Below are 17,089 nucleotides of genomic sequence, written 5' to 3'. Positions count from 1 at the left end.
CCTAGAGGAAGTGGGATGAGGGCTGTTTGAGAGCCTTGGCTGGCACACATTGGGCCCCAGGGAGCCCATTATCCATGACTCTTGGTCTCCCGGCACATTTCAGAGGGTTGACTTCAAAATCTTCAGTGCCTTAGGGAGTAAGTAACCTTGGTGATCTCTCGCTTGCTGTTTCTATGCAGTTTAAAAACACTAGTCTGTTAAAACAGATTAAATATCTGGGAACTGGCATCAAGGTTCTTTTTAAGGAATTATTATTACTTTTAATGAACTTGGTTACCATTTAAAACCTGGTCTTGGTTTAAGCATCAGGCCAGGGTCGCTCAGAGCATCGCAAGTGTCTTGCACTGTCTGGTCTTGTTCGCTCTTTTGAGACCAGTCTGTATTCTTACATCCCTGCTTGTGTGTGTGGGCATGGAGTTGAGAGCGGACTGGGTATTGATCCACAGGTTAGGAAGCTTTCTGGGCAGAAGAGAACAGTGGTTTCATTGTTGCTACAACCACCTGTAGAGTCAGAATAGTGTATGCCCAGTGTATTAACTGGCTGGTTTATTCCATTGTTTTTTCTTGGGGAAAGTCCTTTGGGCTACCAGGTTGTGAGGTGGTGATTGGGCACATTTGCACTGCTGGCCACCCGATGTCCTTCATTGCCTTATTTATTTGTTTAAGTTTATTCATTTTGGGAGAGAGCAAGCAGGGGACAGGCAGAGAGGGAGAGAGAGAATCCCAAGCAGGCTCTGCACTGTCAGCACGGAGCCTGATGCAGGGCTCGAACCCATGAAATGTTGAGACCAAGACCTGAGCTGAAACCAAGAGTCGGATGCTTAACCGGCTGAGCCACCCAGGCGCCCCTCCTTTTTAACCTTTTAAAAAATGTTTATTTTTGAGAGAGAACATGAGAGGGGGAGGGACAGAGAGAAGGGGAGACAGAGGATCTGAAGCGGGCTCCATGGTGACAGCAGAGAGCCTGATTTGGGGCTCAAACTCAAAAACCGTGGGATTATGACCTGAGCTAAAAGTCAGACGCTTAACTGACTGAGCCACCCAGGTGTCCCCTTAATTGCCTGTTTTAATTAAACATTTCTCAATTTGAGATTTGGGGAAATGAATAAGTGTGGTTCTTACATTTGAGTTGTTCATAATTCTCTGTAATTTCCAGTTGCTTTTGTTTTATACATAGCACAAACTCTAATCTGCAATTGCATATGAAAAGTTACGCCTTGAAAGGGATAGCTCCCAAAAGCCCTGGGTTTGCTCTTGGAGGTGGGTGGATTGGAATGGAGTGTGACATTTACAACACAGTATAAACAAAGACTCTTTTTGCTTTGGAAGGTCATGGTTTTCTAAGTGGAGTCTACACTTCCGACTTTCTCTTTTCCTTTCAGATGGGCTTGGTGGTATTGGCATGGGGTTGGGCCCAGGAGGACAGCCGATCGATGCCAATCACCTGAATAAAGGCATTGGCATGGGAAACATAGGACCCGCAGGTGAGAACTACAGTGTGCTTTGGAGATTTCTGGGGAAGTTAGTTTTTCAAATTATTGGGATAATTGGATGTTGAGTGCTTCAAATGGAATAAAGATTTAATTGGGGCAGAATTTCTTCCTTACTCCTCTCTCATTCATTTTGATAAAAGCAGTATTTTGTGTTTTTACTGAATTGAATCCTCTTTTCTAAAGTTATACTTTTGCATTTTGTCCTTGCATGACCTTCTGAGCCGAGGTAGTTACGCTATTCGATAAAAGGAGGCAGGCCAGAGAGTTGGTCTTGCTCAAGGTCACATTATCAGTTAGTGACACGCTGTAGATCCCCTGACCGTGGGACTACAGCACTGCCGCAGTCTGTTACCCAGACACCCTTAGGCTCTTGCCTGATGGTGATAATGGCTTGTAGAGGTGGGGGCATTGGCGGATACAAAAAAGCACAGGAGGGTCTCATTGCATGACAGCATAGCTGTCACAGGCCACAAAGACATAGTGTTGAGTGTTGTCTTTGTTCAAGATGATAAATAGCTAATGAATAAAAACTTTGGGGAGAATATACTTTAAATTTTGCTGTTCAGCATTTTCATTCTGTGCAATGAGGTGTTTATATACTATTAAGAACGATTTCATTTTTATGACCACGGGCTTAACGGCTGTCTTTCTTGAAATCCTTTGAATTGCAGCCTGGATGCCCCTTCACTCCACTTCTGTCAGTTCTGCATATCCCTTGTCTCCCTCCCAGATTAAACTCTGGGCTGACCTCAGCACCCTCAGCCATCACCTCAGCTGGCCCTACCAGTCTGATGGCCACTCCCCTAACACCTAAGAAGAAAGTCTGGTGTTTTTAGGAACTGCTTTTTATTTAGAGAATTTTATCTTTGAAAGGGGTTTCTAAATCTACTTATGTTCCCTAAAATAAGCTTATAAAAAAGTGCTCTCCACTTTGTACCTGGTCAGTTATGTATCACGTTTAATGTGGTCTGATTTGGGTAGTTGTTAAAACTATGTGGACCCTACAGAATTTTGAGTCACGTGATTATTTTGTTAAAGACTAACGTTTGTTGGAATGTGATAGTGTGACAGGGGAGATGGTAGGACCGCTTTCCCCCTTTTTCCTTGACAACTAAAATATACTCCTAATCAGGGATATTTTTTGTTCATTTGATGGTTTGGAATTTCCTGTGCTTTTTAAGTTCAAACGTTACTTACTACTTTGACATAATTTTAGTTTGCATTGACTTTTTCTTTTTAAGGAATGGGAATGGAAGGCATAGGATTTGGCATAAATAAAATGGGAGGTAAGAGATTTAAAATGAAGTACAAATGTAATCACTTTTAGGTATGGTTTTCTCTCACCTTTTCCTCTTTCTTTTTCCTTAAGCCTTGCATGAATTCTCACTTTCAGTTTTCTAAAAGTTTGAGTCTAGAAATTAATTTTACCTGTCAGTCTTTCCTAGTGGGTATCTTGGGCTTTTGGTCTGGCTTTCTCACTAACTAGCTCTGTGACCTTGGGCAAATCACTCCATCTCTCTGGGCCTCTTTTTACTTGTCTGTTGAGGGGGTGGATCAGATTAGCGTTTTGAAGATGGTGGTTTCCAGGCAAGGGCACTAGCATTTTTTCCCCCAAAGTCCTTACACTTGGTAAGGAAGTTCCTGGCAGAAAACACCCAAAGTGAAACTCACGAAAACATCTTTCTTTTCCTGATGAGTGTGAGCGGTCTCATTGGGATGGTGCTCAAATGTGGATATCTCTTGCAGGAATGGAGGGACCTTTTGGTGGCGGTATGGAAAACATGGGTCGATTTGGCTCTGGGATGAACATGGGCAGAATAAATGGTAAGACTTGGGTTTCCTTCCTGTGTGCACCTGCCCTCTGCTGGTTGTTGTCTCCTGGGCGACTGTGAGGCAGCACACCCATTTTCAATGAATAAGATTTGCCCCTTCCACTTTTCTTGACGAATCCAGTGTCTTTGAATTGCCTTATTTGAAATCATAAGTTTGTATTTCAGAAGCTAGACTTGCTGGTAGGTAAGTGTTAATCCCCTTAGCCACTGAACTGTGTTCTGAATCTCCCCAGTAATTACCCAGAAAATTCTAGAGCTTTTTTATTGCCTCCAGCACTAGCAGGCATCCTGTAGACACATTTGTGGTTATGTTTTGCACACTTTAAAATCATCTTCAAGTGTGAGGGATTAGTTTTAGTTTCTTTGGAGTTTTTGATCAAGTTCATCTCTCTCCTGGAGTGCTGGACTGCGTCAGTTCATGAGCATCTGCTCTGAGAACTTGGAGTTGTGAGCAGAGACAGTGATTTAGCTCAGCATTTCCATAGTGAGAATTTTGGTGTATTTCAGATCTACTATCCCTTTCGACCCCTTAACAGAAATTCAGTGGTATTAGTTATCATTGTAACCGTGTGTTTTGTTCAGTCCTTGCAAGAACCACATGATTTGTAGGTACTTTTATCACCATTTCATCAGAAACTGAGGCCCGGAGAGTGACTTGCCTAAGGTCACATGGCTAGTGATATTGGGAGATGGGTCCCGGTATCTGGCGGATCCTGCCCTTCAGAACTGCCTTCCGCGTGGGCGTCAGCCCCTCCTCAGTGGGCCTGCAGAGTGTGCCTTGAGAAGCCCCACAGTCTGTCTTTCTGAAATTCTCTAGGGGTTGGTGGACTCTTTTACCCCCACCTGTGGGGATGATGCTTCCCTTATACACATAAACTTCCCTGAGGAAGGTCATTGAAGATTTGCATGTAAATGTTTCTTTTCTGACCTGCAGTATCATGTAATGTGAAGATCGAATTAGAGCAATTGAGAGTCTTACTAGGATGGACCTTCCTATCAAACTGGAAAGAAAGATATTTCTCATGACTAAACTGTCCTTCTCCGTGGGGTTGTCTTGTTCTAGATAATGATAAAAAGATGTAGGGAAGTCCTCACCAGTAGTCAGGAATGAAGGGACAAAGGCCTGAGTTTGCAGGGTGCTTTCAGGCCAGCCTATAGTTCATAATGTGTATGGGAATTTTAATAAAAAGAGTTGGAGGAGTCTGGCTTGGTAAAGTGTTTGCTCAAAACAGATGAGTCCTCAGGAAGGAGGTAACATTGTTGCTCTGAGGAGTGGAGTGATGTGACTTAGAGGCGGACGGACGGACGGAAGTGAGCTGGGGCTGTGCTGAGCTGTGTGGGCAAAGTCCTTGGTAACCTGGCAGGTGGAAGGCAGCAGCCACAGTTCTGAGCCTGGTGATCAAAGGGTTCCAAGTGCAGATTCTCGTGGGGAGCAACAGTGGAGGATGTGTTGAGATGCAGTGCTCTTAGATGTTCTCACATACAGATACTCAGTCCTTCCATGTCATCCTCGACAGCAGAGAACAGGGACTTCTTCCACTTGAGCTGTGTTCTGGGATTTGAGTGAGTCAGCGTAATCACAGAGGGAAATTGATAAAGATGTTTTTGGGTTTCATATTTAATTGGCGACTATGATCCATCTGTTCTGGTCACAGGTGCTGATATCAGACTGGCCCTGAGATTCTGATTTCTAATCAGTCAAAGTAGAGGTCAAGTCCTAATAGAATGGATGCTTAGGAATTACGGATTAAAAAACCAAATCGCAAACAATGATTTGATGCACTATTTGACAATGAAAACACTTCCATTTTGGGGGGATTACATTGTAATTCACAGGGAGTTCCCTGAACTGCAGAGACTGCTGACAGTTGGGAAGATGACTTCTGAGGCCATTGTCCTATTACTGCCTGCACATGACTTCCTTATCTCCAGGGGGCAGAGTGCTGCCGTCTTCATGCCCTTATGATAGGGATTAAAGGAGTGCAGCAGAGCTCTGTCTGTCACGGTGCCAGTGTGGGACTTCTGCTATGCCTGCCACATGCAAGCTCCCACAAGTTAGTTACCTTTTCAGCAGATGGCATGCCACCAACCTGTGACCTTCGGTTGGGTCTATTCACACTATGAATAGCACGTCTACCATTGCTAAATGAGGCATTTCTAATTCATAGTGCTAGCCTGCTTCCACATCTTCAGTAGACTTATTTCATTGAAAGTATAAGGGCTTGAGCTGCATAGAACCAATTTTGGCAGTTGCACAATTGAAGGCGATTGTTTGCCTGATTTCTAAGGAGCAAGATTAATTAGGTTTTTTGTTTTTGTTTTTGTTTTTAATTTGTAACGTTTATCTATTTGAGAGAGAGAGGAGAATCCTAAGCAGGCACCATGCTGTCAGCACAGAGCTGGATGCAGGGCTCGATCTCACAAACTGTGGGATCATGACCTGAGCTGAAACCTGGAGTTGGATGCTTAACTGACTGAGCCACCCAGGAGCCCCAAGACCTTTGTTTTATTTTAAATTTAATTTTTTTTTTTTTTAACATTTATTCCTTTTTTGAGAGAGAGTGAGTGGGGAAAGGACAGAGAGAGAGGGAGACACAGAATCCGAAGCAGGCTCCAGGCTCTGAGCTGTCAGCACAGAGCCCGATGCAGGCCTTGAACTCATGAACTGTGAGATTATGACCTGAGCCGAAGTCGAATGCTTAACCAACTGAGCCACCCAGGTGCCCCTGTTTTTTTTTGTTTGTTTTGTTTTTTTTTTAAAGGCATTGCAAAATGTAACTCTTGCTGTGAATGTAGAAAAAAGTAATGAAGTTACCAGTGTCCTTGTGTAGAGGAGACCACTACAGTTGATCCTGGAGAAGGCATGTTACACTGCAGGGATGTTTCTGGATTCTCCTTGGATGTGCTTGTGTTAGGAGAGTTTGGGTTTTTGCATTGGGCTTATAGGTTCCAGCCTTTGCCTCATCCCATAGCAGGCAGGTGGTCTTGGTCAGGTTACTAAGTCATTTGAGCCTTGGTTTCTTTGTAAAGGGGCCATGATGGTGGAGGGTGATAGAGGTGAGCAGGCTGTTGGGCGGATTCCGTGGACTGCTGGCACCCCCCAGAATGCTGTGGGTGGGGCGGGGTGCTTGGGAAGTAACCGAGAGCTGTAGCTGCTGCTTCCTGTGACACAGCGTGGATGCAGCCCATTGCTGTAGTGGCTTGGTGTAGCCACCGTGTGACTGTAACAAAAGTCATCTGTTAGTCTTTGGTGGGTTGAAGGTAGGTGGTTTGCAGGGACTCACTTGAGGTGAGGGGACCTTTGTAAGGAATAAGGGATGAGTGATAGTTTCTCCTAGAAAAAGTAAGCGTGCTGACTTGGTGCTGGCTGCTGTGTGCCTGTAATTTGTTTTATTCATGTCTAAAGCACAGAGGGATTCCTGGAAAGGCCTAGGGTAATGATTTCTTCCACAGAGATGGAGCGTGGCTTGGGTGGAGGATTTGAGAGAGACTTTGCCAGAAACAAGATGGGAATGTTTCGAAGCTCTGGACAGCCCCATGGCAGAGGCTTGGGTAAGAAGGCCCCACGTGAGCGGGGCTCATGCTCAGCTCAGAGGTTCTTTCTTAAGCAGAGTCCGCTATCTTTCCATCGTCTTTTAAAACATTGTTTTCTGGACTTAGGTAAAAGCTTTTGGTCCTTGAATTTTTTATTCGTATCAAATGCACCAGCTTCCTTTATAGTCTTTTCAAATGGCTTCTTTGGCTGCATCGGTATAAGGTGTTTGCTTGCCGAGGGAGTTAAAGCTGCTGCATTTACACAGCACTGGCTATCTAGTGCGGTAGTGGCTTCTGAGGCCCTGCCAAGCGGGATGTGAGTCCCCTTGTCCAGGGCGCCATGGTGCTCTAGTTGGCGGATGGTGTGGTGTGATTGCTGGTGCCTTTACAAGAGGCCTCAGGGAACTAGAGACGTGTTCTGGTGCTGGAAGGCCTGGAGTATTGGGCCTAAGTGCAGAGAAACTTCCGTTTCAGTTTTGGTTGCATTGCCCGGAGTGTCTCTCCCCTCCCTGCTGTTTTGAGTTTAGATGTTTCTGAGAATCTGTCAGCTTAGTTCTTCGTTAGTATGACGCAAAGAGATTGTCCATTTCTGCACTGTTAAGTTTGTTTCTGTCCAAGCAGAGTTGGAGCATCGGTCCGCACTCTTCCCCCATGTTTACCTGCTTCTCATTCTGTGCAGGTGTGAGGCTGCTAGGTGGCTGCCGCAGAGGACTCAGCTTTAGGGGACCCATTGAGTTAGGTGTGAGGTTTTAAGCTCCTTTTTATTTTGTTTGTGTTAGTTGTATTCTTAGAATTTATGAAGTCTGTAGAAAGATTCATCATCCAGTTCATCAGTGAGACAAGATTCTTCTGTGGATTATCTCTGGGACTCCCATCCTCTTTGTGTTTGTGTTCTCCATGGAAACCAGGAACTATTAGAAACTGTTTTCCTTTTACTCTGAGTTTGGGGAGACTTCTATTTCTTTTTCCCTCCCTGCATATGAGGTAGCTGGAAGGACTGACTTTCTTGTGTCTTACCAGGCGGGTAGTGACGATTTACCTTTTTTTTTTTTTTTTTTTAATTTTTTTTTTAATTTTTTTTTTCAACGTTTATTTATTTTTGGGACAGAGAGAACAGAGCATGAACGGGGGAGGGGCAGAGAGAGAGGGAGACACAGAATCAGAAACAGGCTCCAGGCTCCGAGCCATCAGCCCAGAGCTGATCGTGAGATCGTGACCTGGCTGAAGTCGGACGCTTAACCGACTGCGCCACCCAGGCGCCCCTTTTTTTTGTATGTTTGATATGACTGTCTATAACTTTATTCTAGATTATTTCAAATTTGTAGAATTTGGGGGATGAATTCATAATCTGTATGCGACTAGGAGTGTTAAAAGTTTCTTACTGTCTGACTGGCTTTGCTTTTTGTGTCATGGAATGGCCGGGTGTTTTGTTTTTACTTATTTTTTTTATTAAAAAAAAATTTTTTTTTGGCATTTATTTTTGAGAGAGAGAGAGAGAGACAGAGCGTGAGCGGGGGAGGGGCAGAGAGAGAGGGAGACACAGAATCTGAAATAGGCTCCAGGCTCTGAGCTGTCGGCACAGAGCCTGATGCAGGGCTTGAACTCACCAACCACGAGATCATGACCTGAGCTGAAGTTGGACACTTAACCGACTGAGCCACCCAGGTGCCCCAAGAATGGCTGGGTAGTTCAAAAAACATGTGAAAACTTACAGTCCTTTGGCTGCAAGTAGCGATTTGTGGATACTGAGGTGAGAAGAACAAGATGGCACATGGCTTTGCTCCCACAGGCACTTGTTCCTGCCCTGAGCCTTTAATCCTTTGCCCCTCTGTGGTGCCTCTCACCTCCGTGATGAGGCTGGCAGCCTTCACCTCGTTTCTCGCAGAGGTGCGGGAGGTGGATCTGGTGAGGTCGTTACTTCTCGTGGCAGCAGGAGAGTCTTCTGTCCTGACCTGAATAGAAGTGTCATCTTGTAGGCCTTGCTGTCTCCTGCTCCTTTGCCGTCCCTCCCTTGTCTCTCTGTGCTGAGGCCTCGCACAGTGACGGGCAGGAGCAGAGGGCTTTGTTCTGGAATTTCTGTTGCTCCTTGTGGTCAGACCCACTTTAGTAAAAGCGTCTTTGTACCAAATAAGTTTAAGTTGGGTTTTCAGACTAGGATTTTTTGTTTTGTTTGTTTTTATATTCAGTTCTTGATCCCCTGCCGCAAGTGGAATCATTTTGGTGGTATTTTCTGTAGGGCCTCCCCATTCATTGTCCCTTCTATCAAGGCAGTAGATCTTTGCCCTGGTTTCTGCAGGCCACTGTACTTGGTGGTACAGGGAGATAGTTGTGTGTTTCTTGATCTCGAAGGAGGTGATGGCAGCTGTGGAGGTGATGCCCGGTGGTGCAGGGCAGCACCAGAGGCCCCTCCGGTAGAAGAGGCCTAGTGAGGGTGCCAGTGGAAATGTTGGTTCCTTGGCCCTTGGCAGCCATGTGAGCACCACCCAAAGGTGATCGTTTTCTCTCTGTGTTAAGATTTGAAAAAGCACTGCTCTCGGTGGTTGATAGAAGTGCTCTGTTCAGAGAGCATGGGATCCAAGCAGGAATACAAAAAGATGAGTGCAGGAGATGTGGTTTGAGCTGGAGGGGCTGGGTGTCTGAGAGGGTTCAGCATAGGTAGAGGGTGTGCTGGCAGATAAAGAGGGCTGACAGCATCAGATGCAGAGGTTTGGAGGTGAGGGTCTACCTGCGGTGGGGAGAACAGGTTCAAGTCATAGGACAGGGAGGTCTTTGCCCATGAAAAGAATTTTTCCTTTCTCTGTAAATCAGTGGTGGGCTGATGGTGAAGGATGTGTGCAGGAATAGTTTGATCTAAGTGCCGTTTTAGGAAGGTGAACCTAGGCCTGGGTATGCTGAGCAGGATCACAGGTGTCACGGAGGAATAAGTGAGCCCTGTGCTTGCAGGCTGGAGGTGTGTGCTTCCCTGTGTCCTTCCTTTAGCAGGTAGCACCAGAAACAGCTGTGGGCTCAGGGTTACTCTCTGCGGTCATGGGCCTAAAATGAGATGTGCAGACAGACTTTAAAGGTTCGGATGAATTGTTGGCAAGCAGGCGACGGTGTTTTCTCCTTTGGACGAGGTGTTGGATGAGTTTTGGATGTGTTGGGGGTTTTATTTTCCCGAAGCTTTGTCACTTTAGTCAGCATCACCCCCAGCTCCTTCCAGGTGGGGCTGGTGGGCTCAGCTTGCTGGAGTCCCTGCACGACTTAATGAGGTCACGCTTCGGTGCTGCGGGCGGTTGCTGCCGCGTTTCAGGGTTTGGGCAGCGGGTGTAAGTAACTACAGCTTTAGTTTGCTCCGAAGGACAACCGTGAGGTGTTGGTTGCATCTGGGAGGATGAGCGCAGGCTTCAGTGTGAGCGCTGAGGGTCTGGACTGCTTGAGAAAACTGCTGCTGGCCCCATTCTTGCTCTGACTTCCTCGGTTTCAGTTCATTGGTGCACACTGGTCTTCCTTAGCTCTGCTGGATGCATTCCCAGATGGTGTTGCCAACTGGGCCTCAGACTCTGGAGCTACATGGGATCCTAATATCATGACCCATCATCAAGGACTTAACAGTTTTCCAGTAAAATGATCTTGTCTCTGTGTGTGTATTTCTTAACCCCTTCCCCTGTCCCTTGTTTTATTTTTAAATTAGTAATATTCTTACTCTGGAATCTGTAATAAACAAGTTTCTGTTACCATAGAGAAATTTGGCTAATTTTTTTTTCTTCCTGATTTCCTTAGAAATCCTAAGTAATGCACTGAAGAGAGGAGAGATCATTGCAAAGCAGGGAGGAGGTAGGAAACGCTTAGTTTTGATGTTTTGATTTTTAGAATAGGCTGTTATTAACGGGGATAGTAGAGTGTAGTGGTGAAAAGCACGGGCTCTAAAATAGACTGCCTGGGTGGGAACCAGCTCTGTCTCTTCCTAGCTGTGTGACATTTGGCAAGTTACTGAACCTCTGTTTTCCATACTGTAAAATGGGAATATAATGGTACCTACCTCATGGGGTTGTTGTGCAGAGTAAATGAATTAATGCATAGAAAAGTGTACCTACTAAGTGCTATGTAAGCATTGGCCATTGTCGTTATAATGTCCGTGTAATTTGGGGGTTTGTTTTAAATACTATAAAATTACAAATTCCTAAAAGTAAATACTTAATTACAAAAGCCTACTACTTCCATACCTAACAAATAATTATTAAAGTATTTATATGTACTCTTACTAAGATTCAAAAAATTATAAAGAAAGTAAATCTCTGCAATTGCGCTGCCCTGTGATGAGTATTGTAAACATTTTGGAATATATGCTTCCATTAATGTGCTTTTTTTTTTAATGGGTAGTGAAAACTAAATGTACTTTTTCAGCTTGATTTCCCCCACCCATGGCTCTGAGTGTTTTGACATTTCCTTGGTTACTCCACTTGCTGGTTATTTCTGTGGTGTGCTGATTCTAGAACTCCACGTGGGCACCGTTTTTTCCTAGTTCTCTGCTACTGTTGGCATCCGGGGAGTCAGCCTGGTTTCTGATCCTCTTGAGCATGCTGCCTACCCTTTCCAGTTATCTTACTTTTTAAAAAAAAATAGTTCCTAAGAAATTTCTGCTTTGGAAGTCAATATTTGTAAAACCGTGTTTATGTTTTGCCCCTTGGTGTGCTGTTATTAAGTGCTACTAAGGAAACGGGCATGGAGAAGTGGAGTGACGCGAGGTCACTCTGTCCGTTAGAGACTCACTCATAGAAACTGAGTTTCCTCTTGATTTACATGTTGCACCGGGCTGCTCGGATCAGTAATGGGCTGGCTGTGGGCTCAGCTGCCCTTCATCACAGGCAGGTGGTGCTGGTGGTGGTGAGGTGAGGGGGGATCCTTAGGCTCTGCATGTGGAAAAGTGGTGGGCAGTGGCCTTGGTGGTGGAGCCAGACCCTCCCTCCTTGTCCAGAGTTATCAGCCGTCACAGGGTCCTGCTGGCAGGGACCTGTCAGCATGTGTCCAGCTGAACCATGGCACTGAGAACTGATCTGAGGCTGTTTGTAGAATCCACTCTGCGGTGCCATCGACTTCTTTCCTTGAAAGCCAGCAGAGTAGTTACACACAAGTCATTCAGTGGTTTTCCTCACAGAGTAAGGTTCCCCGGAAGTGGCTGTCTGTTCGTCTAGACATAGAGGATCTCTACTGGTGTTTGTTTTCTTTATCTCTTAGTAATTATGTGGCTGTATCCTAGCTTCTTTATGCCTAGAGGTGCTAAGGAAGTTCAGCCAGACCGGCCACCAGCATGCATCTGAGAGAGAGAGGAGCTGGGAGAGGACAAAGGTGGTGAGGGATTTGAATTGTCCCATACAATTCAAGTAAATCCATTACACTGGCTGACTGAGTGGGGGTTTTGGAGCTTCCTCCCTTGAGAGCATTTCTCAGTGTCAGGTGGTGGGAAGAGCTCAGGTTCTCTGAAATTGACCACCGTGGCTCACAGAGCTAGTTTACGAGTTCTAGAACTTCCGAAGTAACGTGGAGAACATTTTTTGACACAGGTGCTCCAGGGTGGATTTTTTTCCCTTTTTAAATTTTGTTATGGAAATTTCAGCTGTGGCACAGAAATAGGAAGAATGGTGTCCTCGCTACCCTGCCTTAACAGTTGTCCACATTTGAGGGGTGTCTCATGATAAATTGTCGTGGGATTTAATCCCTGAACTGTGGTTGAGTTTGTGGAGTGCCCCGGTCTCTGTACCCAGGTCACCTTTCTGGCGTGGTGTGTGCACATAGTGTGCAAGTCCCTGATATTTGCCTGTGTTTTGTGTCCTTGTTTCAGGTGGAGGTGGAGGCAGTGTCCCTGGGATCGAGAGGATGGGCCCTGGCATTGACCGCATTGGGGGTGCCGGCATGGAGCGCATGGGCGCAGGCCTGGGCCATGGCATGGATCGCGTGGGCTCCGAAATTGAGCGCATGGGCCTGGTCATGGACCGCATGGGCTCAGTTGAGCGCATGGGCTCGGGCATCGAGCGTATGGGCCCACTGGGCCTCGACCACATGGCCTCCAGCATCGAGCGCATGGGCCAGACCATGGAGCGCATCGGCTCCGGAGTGGAGCGCATGGGTGCCGGCATGGGCTTTGGCCTCGAGCGCATGGCCGCGCCCATCGACCGCGTGGGCCAGACCATTGAGCGCATGGGCTCTGGTGTGGAGCGGATGGGCCCTGCCATCGAGCGCATGGGCCTCAGCATGGAGCGCATGGTGCCCGCAGGCATGGGGGCTGGCCTGGAGCGCATGGGCCCTGTGATGGATCGCATGGCCACCGGCCTGGAGCGCATGGGCGCCAACAACCTGGAGCGCATGGGCCTGGAGCGAATGGGCGCCAACAGTCTCGAGCGCATGGGCCTGGAGCGCATGGGCGCCAACAGCCTGGAGCGCATGGGTCCTGCCATGGGTCCGGCCCTAGGCGCTGGCATTGAGCGCATGGGCCTGGCCATGGGTGGCGGTGGCGGTGCCAGCTTTGACCGCGCCATCGAGATGGAGCGAGGCAACTTTGGAGGAAGCTTCGCAGGTTCCTTTGGCGGAGCTGGAGGCCATGCTCCTGGGGTGGCCAGGAAGGCCTGCCAGATATTTGTGAGAAATGTAAGTGGCTCTGGGGCAGATTCTTGGTGGTGGTACGCACAGAGGGGGAGGGGGCGGGTCGAAGTCACGGGGGTGCCCCCAGGAGGGGAGCGGAGTAGCAGCGCAGAAGGCCACCTTGCCACTGTCCCCAGAGGTTGGTGCTGGTAGGATCAGGGCAGAACGTAAGAGCACGCGGTATGTGTGCAGCTGGAGCCGGGGCTTCTCGGACTGCTGGGTGGAACCGACCGTGAGCTCAGGAACCCTAGCTGCTTGATTCCCTTGGCTTGAAGGGCCGCTGTACCTGGGCGTGGCAGACCGAGGGATAAAGGGCTGTATCTAAATTCTCTTTCTACCAGATTGACCACCTTCAGCTACTGTCGAGTGGTCTGTGGGCCGCTCACCATAGGCGACTGCATTTTCTGCACGTTGAACAAGGAAGTGTACTTGGTGTGCTGGTTTAGAACCTCATTCCAGGCAGGCTTGTTTTGTTCTCTGCTGATCATCTCAGTTTGAGATGTTTCTTGGTGCAACAAGAGCCACTCCCCCGCCCCCAAGAGACCCTGAGGTTTATGCATTTAGGGTGTTAGGATTCGGTTGTGTCACTCATCGGTTTCTCCTTTTCCCTTTAGCTCCCGTTTGATTTTACATGGAAGATGCTAAAAGACAAATTCAACGAATGTGGTAAGTGTTTGAGAAAAGGCTTTCTAGGTGCTTCCGTGTGTTGCGGCCTCCGAAGTCTTAGCTTGTTAGTGATGCACTTGAGGGGTGAAGCAAAGCTCCCATCCTGGTCTTCACTGCCACTTGCCATGACTCGCGACTGATGGGACTTGCCATTTTTCTGCCCGTGCAGATAGTCAAGCCAGCTGTTGGGTTTCCTTTTATGTGTCAGACACTTCTCACCTGTGTTCTCATTTCAACCTCATTCTTCTATGGTTTTTGAAAGGAGGTGATGTCCCCATTTTACAGATGAGTCAGGCAGTCACGTTCCCAAAGTCACATGGCTTCTAAGTGACAAAGCTGAATAAAACAAATACTGATCTGAGATGAGGTTGCTTTCTACCACAGCACTGTTGGTTCATGCCTCAGAGAGCACTTGCCCAGGAGTTCCCAGGGGTGAGTGTGTGTGTGTGAGTGAATGAGGCCTAGGGGCTCTGGTTTCCCGGCACACCAGGCCACCCATTTGGTTCGCTTTGTGGCCAAAAGGAAGTGAAGTTGTCACCGGGTGAACCCCTGCCCCTCACTCACATCACCTCTGTTTTTTTAACCCTGTCAAGTGGGAGCCCCAGGCCTAAGCCGGGAGTCTGGGCGGTTCGCTGGGTCAAGGCTTCCTCAGCGTCTTTACTCATTTCCTGTTTCAGTGTTGGCTCAGATTGCACCACTTTGCTGCTTCTCCTGGTTCTTCTCTTGGGGCAGCTGTTGAGCCATAGCACGCCCTCGTGCCCTCTCCCCACTCCTCAGTTTCTGCATTGTACAGTAGGCAGTCTGAAAAGTCAGATTGGATCATGCTGCTCTCCGGCCTGAGAGGCCCGGAGGTACCCGGCTGCCAAAAGAGAAACTCACCAGCCCCTTTGCAACTTAGTCCCTCCTCTTTCATCTCCTTTCTCCTTCCTGTCCCTGGACCCTGAGTTGCAAGTGCCATTTTTCAGAAGTGCTTTATTTCGAGCTGTGATGGCAAGAGTCTTCCTTCTGGTGGAGGTCTTTCAGAACTTTCTGCTGAGAAGCCCTGGAGATGTTGACCTTCCCTCAGGCTGAGTTAATGGCCCTAGAAACGTGGGTCCCTTAGCACAGGCTGCATGGTCCTGTCCTTTGCTCTTCCCCCTTACAGACTTGTTTCACGGTGCTTGACACATACCTGGATGCTTAATCAGTGCTTGAATAAATATGTGAAACCCACTTCCTAATTAGGATGCAGCTTATATCTGAACAGTACAGAGTGTCCATTGTATCATGATGGCCTTGCAAATGTGGTGTGGGGTCTTGAAGCCCAAGCCTCTGCAAAATTCACCTATAAAGTTGGCTGCACACGGCCCCCCTTTTGACTCTCTCGAGCGTAAGGGTATGCGCGTGTGAAGCTGCCAGGAGGTCTTGTCACGGGCCGGTCCGATTATTGTCCTTTGGCAGAAGAATGGCAACGTGGCTTGAGGGCCATCGTCTCTGGGTTCCGGCTGCTGCGTTCTGAGCATTCATGTGCCAGGGCCTCTCTCCCTTTTGACTCTGTCCACCGAAATCCAACAGGTGATCTGGACTGAGTGGAGCCCAGACTGAGGCTGAGCTCTGGGTTTGCCTGATGAGTTGTGGTCTCTTCTTCCCTCCCTGTGCCCAGGCCACGTGCTGTATGCCGACATCAAGATGGAGAACGGGAAGTCCAAGGGGTGCGGTGTGGTTAAGTTTGAGTCGCCAGAGGTGGCTGAGAGAGCCTGCCGGATGATGAATGGGATGAAGCTGAGTGGCCGAGAGATTGATGTTCGAATTGATAGAAATGCTTAAGCAGTTGCCTTTTTTAAACATCGATACCAGACCTCTGAATTTGTATTTTTTCTTGTTAACCATTTTAATTTGTTGGCTGGATGTATAAAGATGTTTAAAAAATTCAGTTGCTTTTTGGGGTAATTTGAATTACTTTTTTTAATGACTGGGGTTCCATTTGACTGTTTGCATTGAGATTGCAATGTGCGCAATTTTTTTTGTAGTTGTGGCATCTTGTTGACATCGAATATGACTTTGATAATAAATACCAGTTCCTGAAAAGACGCTTGCTTTTTGCGTGTGTGTTGTGGGGCATCCACCTGAGGTTTGGGGAGCTAGAACCAGTCTTCCTTCTACCCTTGGAGCTCTGGCCACTGGGGGTCGCATCCCCATCCTTGCTTTGTGTGTGGATGCCGATGGGGGGAGGACATGGGCCTCGGCCACTTCAGGAGAACTCTCTGGAAACTGAGCGGACTTGGATTCTCCAGTGCTGGCATGCACTTGGATGTTAGTGGTTCTGAAAGCCGCCATCCCCCCTCCTTGCTTACAGTTCCTCTTGGGGGCGTAGACATCGTGTCAGGCTCATTCCCAGTTTGGCTTTTGTCGTAGTCTACTTCGGGCGCTATAACAAAGGTACCATAAACTGGGCGGCTTAAACACAGACGTTTATTTCCCACAGTCCTGGAGACTGGGAAGTCCAAGATCAAAACACTAGCAGATTCCATGTCTGGCGAGGGTACCTGATCGTGGTTCATAGACGACACTTTGTAGCTATAATCTCAACATGGTGGGAAGGGACAGAAGGCTTCTCATTCCTCTTTTATAAAGACACCAGTTCCACTCACCCCCCCACATACCATCACATTGGGCATTAGGCTTTCAAGGTGGAAACTTTTGTGTGTTGGGGGGGGTGGGTGGGTATATACGTTCAGTCCAAGGCAGTGTTTCTTAGCTACCACAGACCAGGCAGGGTGTGAGTTTCTGAGTATGTTTAGTCCTGTAGCAGCTCAGGCGGAGCGTGATACCTGGGCTCTGTCAGAACTGGGTCACCCCTCCCCCGTCCACCAGGATGTGACCTCATACATAGGTCCACTTGGGCTAGACAGCTGTTGGCAGCCCGCGTGGAGCTGCAGCCACTGCTTGTCGTGTTTGGATGTGGCG

General features: G+C 47.6%; 1 protein-coding gene across 12 annotated transcripts in view; it reads left to right on the top strand.

Annotated features, from left to right (window-relative positions):
• Positions 1-16,212, top strand: part of HNRNPM (heterogeneous nuclear ribonucleoprotein M) — a 40,353-nt gene extending 24,141 nt beyond the window's left edge. For 4 of the 12 annotated variants that reach the window (XM_043586415.1, XM_043586411.1, XM_043586422.1 and 1 more), the window contains 8 exons: positions 1,383-1,484; positions 2,735-2,779; positions 3,240-3,317; positions 6,779-6,877; positions 10,622-10,675; positions 12,681-13,483; positions 14,092-14,143; positions 15,786-16,212. In XM_043586415.1, the coding sequence (XP_043442350.1) occupies positions 1,383-1,484; positions 2,735-2,779; positions 3,240-3,317; positions 6,779-6,877; positions 10,622-10,675; positions 12,681-13,483; positions 14,092-14,143; positions 15,786-15,949 (1,397 nt within the window). In that variant the 3' untranslated portion in view covers positions 15,950-16,212. The remainder of the gene's footprint in view (positions 1-1,382; positions 1,485-2,734; positions 2,780-3,239; positions 3,318-6,778; positions 6,878-10,621; positions 10,676-12,680; positions 13,484-14,091; positions 14,144-15,785) is intronic. The other 8 variants (XM_043586420.1, XM_043586413.1, XM_043586421.1 and 5 more) reach the window with 6 other exon arrangements.
• Positions 16,213-17,089: the final 877 nt, after the last annotated feature.

This window comes from Prionailurus bengalensis, chromosome A2, assembly GCF_016509475.1.
Source record: "Prionailurus bengalensis isolate Pbe53 chromosome A2, Fcat_Pben_1.1_paternal_pri, whole genome shotgun sequence".
Taxonomy (NCBI): Eukaryota; Metazoa; Chordata; class Mammalia; order Carnivora; family Felidae; genus Prionailurus; species Prionailurus bengalensis.
The sequence above is the reverse complement of the archived record's forward strand: the minus strand, read 5'-3'. Positions and strand labels throughout refer to the sequence as shown.